Raw genomic sequence first — 9,784 nt, 5'->3', positions numbered from 1 at the left:
CCCAGTGCCTCTCAATCCCCTCGGTATCCCCCAAATCCTCCTGTAGTCCCGACACCCCCAGGGCCCCCAAAACCTTCTGGTATCCCTGACACCCCCAGTGCCCCCTGAGACCTCCCAGTGCCTCTCTAACCCCGCGGTAGCTCCGACACCCCCCAGGGCCCCGCAGTGCCTCCGGGAACGGTGCACCCCCAACGGGGACCTTTAACCGTGAAAAATAGACTGAAATTACCTGAAAATAGGGGAAATCCTGATTATATCGCGATGTGATGTGTTTAGGGCACCCCAAACTTTTCGCTACCCGCGGCACCTTCCAGTGCCTCTCAAACTCCTTCGCACCCCTCAACACTCCCGAATGCCCCCCAAACAACACCCCCCGACATCCCCCGGTACCTCCCAAACGACACCCCCCTTACATCCCCGGTACCCCCCTGACATCCCCCGGTACCCCCCTGACATCACCCCCTGACATCCCCCGGTACCCCGTCACCCCCAGAGCTCGGGGGCCCGTGCCACCCTGCCGGGGGTGACTCGGTGTCGCCGCTGTCGCCCCCAGCGTACGCCAACAAGGCGCTGCTGTCGCTGTTCGCCGCCGAGATGGTGCTGAAGCTCTACGCGCTCGGGCCCTCGTGCTACTTCGCCAGCTTCTTCAACCGCTTCGACTGCTTCGTGGTGTGCGGCGGCGTGCTGGAGACCGCGCTGGTGGAGCGCGGCGCCATGGAGCCGCTCGGCATCTCCGTGCTGCGCTGCGTGCGCCTGCTGCGCGTCTTCAAGGTGACCCGGTGAGCGACAGCGCGGGGACAGCGCACAGCCGCGACCGGGACGCTCTGACAGCGGGACACACTGACACGGGACACACTGACAGTGGGACACACTGACAGTGGGACACACAGACACAGGGACACATTGACAGTGGGACACACTGACAGTGGGACACACAGACAATGGGATACACTGACAATGGAACACACTGGCACCGGGACACACTGACACAGGGACACACTGACACAGGGACACCCCAACAATGGGACACCGCAGAGCCAGCACCGGGACACACTGACACAGGGACACACTGACAGCAGGACACTCTGACACGGGACACACTGACACAGGGACACGCTGACACTGGGACACACAGACAATGGGACACACTGACACCGGGACACCGCAGAGCCGGCACTGGGACACTGACAGTGGGACACTCTGACACAGGGACACACTGACAGCGGGACACACTGACACTGGACACTCTGACACCGGGACACCGCAGAGCCAGCACCGGGACACACTGACACAGGGACACACTGACAGCGGGACACACTGACAGTGGACACTCTGACACCGGGACACCGCAGAGCCGGCACTGGGACACTGACAGTGGGCCACTCTGACACAGGGACACACTGACAGCGGGACACACTGACAGTGGACACTCTGACACCGGGACACCGCAGAGCCGGCACTGGGACACTGACAGTGGGCCACTCTGACACAGGGACACACTGACAGCGGGACACACTGACAGTGGACACTCTGACACCGGGACACCGCAGAGCCAGCACCGGGACACACTGACACAGGGACACACTGGCACCGGGACACCCCAGTGCCACAACACCAGGACACCCAAACACTGTAGCTCTCTAGTGCCCCAACACCACAATGCCCCGATGTCCCAACACCCCAATATCCCAATGCCCTAACACCCCAATATCCCAACACCCCAATGCCCCAATGCCTCAATGCCCTGACACCCCATTGCCCCAAGACCCCAATGTCCCAGCCCTGCAATGTCCCAAAGCCACAACACCCCGATGTCCCAAGGGAGCAATGCCCTAATGCCGCAATGTCCCAAACTGGTGACACCCCAGTGCTGCAACACCCCCCACCACTGGGTGCTGGCTCTGCACTGGCCCCTTCCCAGTGCTCCCAGTGCTCCCAGTGCTCCCAGTAACCCCAGTTCCTGGGCCAGTTCCACCAGTGTTTGAGTTGCACTGCCCATCCAGCCCTTTCCAGTGCTCCCAGTAACCCCAGTAACCCCATTCCTGGGCCAGTTCCACCAGGTATTGGCTCTGCACCATCTATCCAGCCCTTCCCAGTGCTCCCAGTAACCCCAGTCTCTGAGCCAGCTCCTCCAGATGTTGGCTCTGCACCATCCATCCAGCCCTTCCCAGTGCTCCCAGTAACACCAGTCCCTGGGCCAGCTCCACCAGTGCTGGGTGTGCACCATCCACCCATCCATCCATCCATCCATCCATCCATCCATCCATCCATCCATCCATCCATCCATCCATCCATCCATCCATCCCTTCCCAGTGCTCCCAGTGCTCCCAGTAACCCCCATGTCCTGCAGGCACTGGGCATCCCTGAGCAACCTGGTAGGGTCCCTGCTGAACTCCATGAAATCCATCGCCTCCCTGCTGCTGCTGCTCTTCCTCTTCATCATCATCTTCGCTCTGCTGGGCATGCAGCTCTTCGGGGGCCGCTTCAGCTTCGACGAGACCCAGACCAAGCGCAGCACCTTCGACACCTTCCCGCAGGCCCTGCTGACCGTGTTCCAGGTACCCCAAAACCTGGGGGGACCTGGATCCCGCAGGGGGACCCCAAAGCCTGCAGGGCTGTCAGGCCCTGAAACCCCAGAGGAGGCTCTGAAAGTTGTGGGGAGACCCCAAAATGCACAGGGGACCCTAAAGCCATGAGAAGACCCCAAAACTATGGGGAACCTGAAATCCCTCAGGGGGACCCCAAAGCCTGAAGGGCTGTCAGGCCCTGAAACCCCAGAGGAGGCTCTAAAAGTTGTGGGGAGACCCCAAAATGCATGGAGGATCCTAAATCTATGAGGAGACCCCAAAATTATGGGGAGCCCCAGAATCTGTGGGAGATCTCCAAACCCATGGGAGACCCTAAAAGCTGTGAGAGATCCCAACACCTGTGAGAGGTCTTGAATCTCGTGGGTCCCCTAAACCTGTGGGGAGACCCCAAAACCCATGAGCCCCCCTCAAGCCATGCCATCACCACCCTGTGGCTGCTCTGGGGTGATGCTGCACACTCAGAACTGGGAGGCAGCGGGGTACTGGGAGCACTGGTGGGGGTGGCCCTGAGGTTTTGGGGTGCCTCTGGTGTTTGGGGACCCCCCACTCGCCCAGATCCTGACGGGGGAGGACTGGAACGCGGTGATGTACGACGGGATCATGGCCTACGGCGGGCCCGTGTTCCCCGGGATGCTCGTCTGTGTCTACTTCGTCATCCTCTTCATCTGCGGGAACTGTGCGTGGGCACCGGGGCACCGGGGGCACCGGGGGCACTGGGGGGGACCAAGAGCACTGGGGGCACTGGGAGGGACTGGGGACACTGGGAGGGACTGGGGGCACCGGGGGCTGTGAGGGACTGGGGGCACGGGGGGCACTCGAGGGGGAGGAACCAAGAGTACTGGGAACACTGGGAGGCACTGGGAACACTGGGGGTACTGGGAGGGACTGGGAGCACAGGGGGCACTGGGAGCACCAGAGGGACTGGGGGTACTGGAAGGGACTGGGACCACTGAGGGCACTGGGAGCCACTGGGAGCACAGGGGGCACTGGGAGCACCAGAGGGACTGGGGGCACTGGGAGGAACCAGGAGCATTGGGAGCACTGGGAGAGACTGGAGGCACTGGGAGGGACTGAGAGGGACTGGGAGCATGAGGGAGGGACCAAGAGCTGGGAGGGACCAAGAGCATTGGGGGTACTGGGGAGCACTGGGGGCACTGGGAGCACCAGAGGGACTGGGGGTACTGGAAGGGACTGGGACCACTGAGGGCACTGGGAGCCACTGGGAGCACAGGGGGCACTGGGAGCACTGGGAGGAACCAAGAGTACTGGGAACACTGGGGGTACTGGGAGGGACTGGGGCACTGGGGGTACTGGGAGTATTGGGAGAGATCAAGAGCACTGGGAGCACTGGGAGAGACTGGAGGCACTGGGAGGGACTGGGAGCACAGGGGCATTGGGAGCACCAGAGGGACTGGGAGCACTGGGAGGGACTGGGAGCACTGGGAGGGACTGGGAGCACAGGGGGCACTGGGAACACTGGGAGCACTGCGAGGGACTGGGAGCAGGGAACCGGGGAACTGGGAATGGAGCACAGGGTCACTAGGGAGCTGTGGTGGGACAGAGTGGGGCTTGGAATGATAAAAGGGGGGAGTGGGGTCACTGGGAGGACGTTGAGGGATACTGGGAGGATACTGGGAGCACTGGTGAGCCCTTCTCTCCCCCAGACATCCTCCTCAACGTTTTCTTGGCCATCGCTGTGGACAACCTGGCCGACGGTGACAACATCAACTCAGGGGGGGACAAAAAGTGAGCCCGGACCCCTGGGGTCCTTTTGGGGGTGATGGGGAGGGGGGCACCCATCCCCTGGGCCCCCTGGGGGGTGCCCGACCCCGGGACCCCCTGGCTGAGCCCCCCTTTCCCCCAACCCAGGGACAAGGCCGGGGAGGCAGAGGCGGGGACGGAGAGCCAGGACGTGGCTGTGAAGGTGAGGGGGGTCCGGGGGGTGACAGTGACTGGGGGGTCCTGGGGGGTCCTGGGGGTCCCTCTGTCCCCCCAGAGTGTGCACAGCCCTCACCCCTCACCCTCACCCTCCCTAGGTTGAGGGGGATCAGCCGCAGGAGGAAGAGGAGGAGGAGGAGGAGGAGGTGGAGGAAGGTGAGTGTCACCTGCCCGGGCATCAGGGACACTGGGGGGTGGCAGTGCCCTGGGGTGGGGGTCCCTGAAGGGGGGGTGTGACAGTCCCTGAGCATCAGGGTCCTGGGGGAGGTGACAGTGACATGAGATGGGGTCCCTGGAGGGGGTGACAGTGCCTGGAGTGGGGGTCCCTGGGGGGGTGACAGTGCTTGGGGTGGGGGTCCCTGGGGAGGTGACAGTGGCCGGCTACAGGGTCCCTGGAGGGGGGGGTGTGACAGTCCCTGAGCATCAGGGTCCCGGGGGAGGTGACAGTGCCTGGGATGGGGGTCCCTGGGGAGGTGACAGTGGCCGGCTACAGGGTCCCTGGAGGGGGGGGTGTGACAGTCCCTGAGCATCAGGGTCCCGGGGGAGGTGACAGTGCCTGGGATGGGGGTCCCTGGGGAGGTGACAGTGCCTGGGGTGGGGTCCCTGCAGGGGTGTGACAGTGCCTGGGGTGAGGGTCCTTGGAGAGGTGACAGTGCCTGGGGTGAGGTCCCTGCAAGGGGGGGACAGTGGCCTGACACGGGGTCCCTGGAGAGGTGACAGTGCCCAGACTCAGGGCACAGGGACCCTTGGGGAGGTGACAGTGCCCAGACACGGGGTCCCTGGAAAGGTGACAGTGGCCAGACGCAGGGCACAGGGACCCTAGGGAAGTGACAGTGGCCAGACACGGGGTCCCTGGAGGTGGGGAGGTGACAGTGGCCGGACACAGGATCCCTGGAGGGGGGGAGGTGACAGTGGCCTGACACGGGGTCCCTGGAAAGGGGGAGGTGACAGTGGCCAGACACGGGGTCCCTGGAAAGGTGACAGTGGCCTGACACGGGGTCCCTTGCAGGTGTGACAATGGCCGGACACGGGGTCCCTGGAAAGGTGACAATGGCCTGACACGGGGTCCCTTGCAGGTGACGAGGAGGCCGGGGGCGAGCGGGACAGCCTGGGGAGGGCCCGGCTGGAGTCCCTGGAGGAGACCCCCAAGCCCAAGGTGACCCCGATCCCCGAGGGCAGCGCCTTCTTCGTGCTGAGCAGCACCAACCCGTGAGTGGCACTGCGGCACTGGGGGCACTGGGATGGACTGGGATGGACTGGGATTGGAGACACAAACTGGGCAGACTGGAAGCACTGGGATGGACTGGGATGGACTGGGAGCACTGGGGGGACTGGGACGGACTGGGAGCACTGGGGGGACTGGGATTGCAGACACAAACTGGGGGGAGTGGGGGCACCGGGACTGGAGACAAACTGGGGACTGGGAGCAGTGGGACTGGAGATACAAACTGGGGGGGACTGAGAGCACTGGGATTGGGAACACTGGGGACTGGGAGCACTGGGGGGACTGGGAGCACTGGGATTGGGGACACAAAACGGGCAGACTGGGAGCAGGGGACTGGGAGCACTGGGACTGGGAGCACTGGGATGGACTGGGACCACTGGGACTGGGAGCACTGGGACTGGGACCACTGGGGGACCGGGAGCACTGGGACTGACTGGAGACACAAACTGGGGGCACTGGGAGCACTGGGACTGGGAGCACTGGGATGGACTGGGACCGCTGGGACTGGGAGCACTGGGATGGACTGGGACCGCTGGGACTGGGAGCACTGGGAGCCCTGGGACTGGGACCACTGGGGGACCGGGAGCACTGGGACTGACTGGAGACACAAACTGGGGGCACTGGGAGCGCTGGGAGCACTGGGTGGCACTGGGAGCACTGGGCTGGACTGGGAGCACAGGGATTAGAGACACAAACTGGGGGGCACTGGGAGCACTGGGAGCACTGGGATTGGGAGCACTAGGGGCACTGGGAGCACTGGGACTGGAAACACCAGCTGGGGGTCTGGGAGCACTGGGGGGACTGGGAGCACTGGGAGCTGACGTGTGCCTGGCGCAGGCTGCGGGTGAAGTGCCACGCCCTGATCAACCACCACATCTTCACCAACCTCATCCTCGTCTTCATCATCCTCAGCAGCATCTCGCTGGCCGCAGAGGACCCCGTTCGCGCCCACTCGCCCCGCAACCACGTGGGCAAACTGGGCAAACTGGGAGGGACTGGGCAAACTGGGGGGGTGTGGGGGGGAGTGCACCCCACACGGGATCTGCTCGCCCGGAGCTGGGGAGCAGAAATTTGGGGTTCCCAGGGTTTTTGGGGGTTCTCTGGGGTTTGGGGGGGGATTCCCCAGGGTTTCAAGGGGTTCCCATGGTTTTTGGGGGTTCCCAGGGTTTGGGGGATTCCTGGGGTTTGGGAGGTTCCCAGGGTTTTTGGGAGTTCCCAGGGTTTGGGAAGGGATTCTCACTGTTTGGGGGTTCTCTGGTTTTGGGAAGGGGTCCCCAGGTTTTTAGGAGGTTCCCAGGGTTTAGAGTGGGGGGTTCCCAGACTTTTGGGAGGGAATTCTTAGAGTTTGGGGGGGTTCCCCAGGGTTCGGTGTGTTCCCGGGGTTTGGGATGTTCCCAGGGTTTTGGGGTGCCCCCAGGGACAGGGGGTCCCCAGCTCAGGGCTCACGCTCCCCCACAGATGACGGTGTTTGGAGGATTCCTGCACAAAGGCTCCTTCCTCCGCAACTGGTTCAACCTGCTCGACGTGCTGGTGGTCGGCGTGTCCCTCATCTCCTTCGGCATGCAGTGAGCTGGGGGCAACTGGGAGCACTGGGAACACTGCTGGGGGAAACTGGGAGCGCTGCTGGGGGCAACTGGGAGCACTGGGAGCAACTGGGAGCACTGGGAGTGCTGCTGAGGGCAACTGGGAGCACTGGGAGTGCTGCTGGGGGCAACTGGGAGCACTGGGAGCGCTGCTGGGGGCAACTGGGAGTGCTGCTGGGGGCAACTGGGAGCACTGGGAATGCTGCTGGGGGCAACTGGGAGCACTGGGAGGGGCCAGGCTCAACACTGGGAGTACTGGGAGGGGCCAGGGAACCTCACTGGAGGCACTGGGGCCATTGCTGGGGACCCTGGAAAACAGCGAGGTGCTGCTGGAGGCACTGGGGGCGTTACTGGGAGTACTGGGGGCGTTACTGGGAGCACTGGGGGCGTTACTGGGAGCACTGGGGGCGTTACTGGGAGCACTGGTGTGTCCCCTGGCAGCTCCAGCGCCATCTCGGTGGTGAAGATCCTGCGGGTCCTGCGCGTCCTGCGGCCCCTGAGAGCCATCAACCGGGCCAAGGGCCTCAAGGTGGGCAACTGGGAGCACTGGGAGCACTGGGAGGGACTGGGAGGGACTGGGAATGCTAGAGGGACTGGGGGCACTGGGAGGGACTGCGCTGGGAGCGCTGCTGGGGGCAACTGGGAGCACTGGGAGAACTGCTGGGGCAACTGGGAGCACTGGGAGCGCTGCTGGATGCAACTGGGAGCACTGGGAGCAACTGGGAGCACTGGGAGTGCTGCTGGGGGCAACTGGGAGCACTGGGAGAACTGCTGGGGCAACTGGGAGCACTGGGAGCGCTGCTGGGGGCAACTGGGAGTGCTGCTGGGGGCAACTGGGAGCACTGGGAGCGCTGCTGGGGGCAACTGGGAGTGCTGCTGGGGGCAACTGGGAGCACTGGGAATGCTGCTGGGGGCAACTGGGAGCACTGGGAGGGGCCAGGCTCAACACTGGGAGTACTGGGAGGGGCCAGGGAACCTCACTGGAGGCACTGGGGCCATTGCTGGGGACCCTGGAAAACATGGGGGCGTTACTGGGAGAACTGGGGGCGTTACTGGGAGTACTGGGGGCGTTACTGGGAGCACTGGGGGCGTTACTGGGAGCACTGGTGTGTCCCCTGGCAGCTCCAGCGCCATCTCGGTGGTGAAGATCCTGCGGGTCCTGCGCGTCCTGCGGCCCCTGAGAGCCATCAACCGGGCCAAGGGCCTCAAGGTGGGCAACTGGGAGCACTGGGAGGGACTGGGAGGGACTGGGAATGCTAGAGGGACTGGGGGCACTGGGAGGGACTGGGAGCACTGGGGGCACTGGGAAGGACGGGGTACTGGGAGGGACTGGGAGCACTGGGATGCACTGGGAGGGACTGGGAGTGCTGGGGGCACTGGGATGGACTGGGAGCACTGGGAGGGACTGGGATGGACTGGGAACACTGGGAATGCTAGGGGCACTGGGAGGGACTGGGAACACTGGGAGGGACTGGGATGGACTGGGAACACTGGGAATGCTAGGGGCACTGGGAGGGACTGGGAGTGCTGGGGGCACTGGGAGCAATGGGAGGGACTGGGAGCACTGGGATGCACTGGGGGCACTGGGAGGGACTGGGAACACTGGGAGTGCTGGGAGGCACTGGGAGCACTGGGATGGACTGGGAGCACTGGGAGCACTGGCAGTGACATCCTCCCAGCAGCAGCCATGGCAGGCTGGGACTCTGTACTGGTGGCACTGGGAGCACATGCCATGCTGCTGGTGGCACAGTCCCTGTGTCACTGTGTCCCCAGTGTCCCAGGGCAGCGGTGTCACAGGTGTCCCCAGCACACAGTGGCCTCAGTGCCTCACTTGTTCCCATGTCCTGGTGTCTCCAGCATCTCTGTTGTCCCCATGTCCCAGTGACACCCCTGTCCATGTCCCCATGTCCTGGTAATACTGTCCCTGTCCCCCTGCCCCAGTGACACCCCTGTCCATGTCCCTGTCCCCATGCCCCAGTAACACTGTCCCTGTCCCTGTCCTCCTGCCCTAGTGACACCCCTGTCCCTGTCCCCATGCCCAGGTGACACTGCTGTCCCTGTCCCTGTCCCCCTGTCCCGTGACACCCCTGTCCCTGTCCCCCTGCCCCAGTGACACCGCTGTCCCTGTCCCTGTCCCCCTGCCCCAGTGACACCCCTGTCCCTGTCCTCCTGTCCTGGTGACACCCCTGTCCCTGTCTCCCTGGCCCTGTCCCTGTCCCCCCGCCCCAGTGACACCCCTGTCCCTGTCCCTGTCCTCATGCCCCAGTGACCCTGTTGCTGTACCCCCGCCCAGGTGACACTGCTGTCCCTGTCCCTGTCCCCATGCCCTGGTAACACTGTCCTTGTCCCCCTGCCCTGGTGACACCCCTGTCCCTGTCCTCCCACCCTGGTAACACCCCTGTCCCTGTCCCTGTCCCTGTCCCTGTCCCTGTCCCTGTCCCTGTCCCCCC

General features: G+C 64.2%; 1 protein-coding gene across 1 annotated transcript in view; it reads left to right on the top strand.

The window, feature by feature from the left end:
- The window catches only part of CACNA1F (calcium voltage-gated channel subunit alpha1 F), a 29,163-nt gene that overhangs the window by 9,682 nt on the left and 9,697 nt on the right, over positions 1-9,784 (top strand). Inside the window, exons 14-23 of the mRNA XM_039719094.1 lie at positions 554-779; positions 2,351-2,558; positions 3,144-3,264; positions 4,253-4,334; positions 4,458-4,512; positions 4,625-4,682; positions 5,603-5,735; positions 6,589-6,718; positions 7,210-7,316; positions 7,776-7,863. Of these exons, the coding sequence (XP_039575028.1) occupies positions 554-779; positions 2,351-2,558; positions 3,144-3,264; positions 4,253-4,334; positions 4,458-4,512; positions 4,625-4,682; positions 5,603-5,735; positions 6,589-6,718; positions 7,210-7,316; positions 7,776-7,863 (1,208 nt within the window). The remainder of the gene's footprint in view (positions 1-553; positions 780-2,350; positions 2,559-3,143; positions 3,265-4,252; positions 4,335-4,457; positions 4,513-4,624; positions 4,683-5,602; positions 5,736-6,588; positions 6,719-7,209; positions 7,317-7,775; positions 7,864-9,784) is intronic.

Source organism: Passer montanus, unplaced genomic scaffold (genome assembly GCF_014805655.1).
Source record: "Passer montanus isolate IOZ18808 unplaced genomic scaffold, ASM1480565v1 scaffold403, whole genome shotgun sequence".
Taxonomy (NCBI): Eukaryota; Metazoa; Chordata; class Aves; order Passeriformes; family Passeridae; genus Passer; species Passer montanus.
The sequence above is the reverse complement of the archived record's forward strand: the minus strand, read 5'-3'. Positions and strand labels throughout refer to the sequence as shown.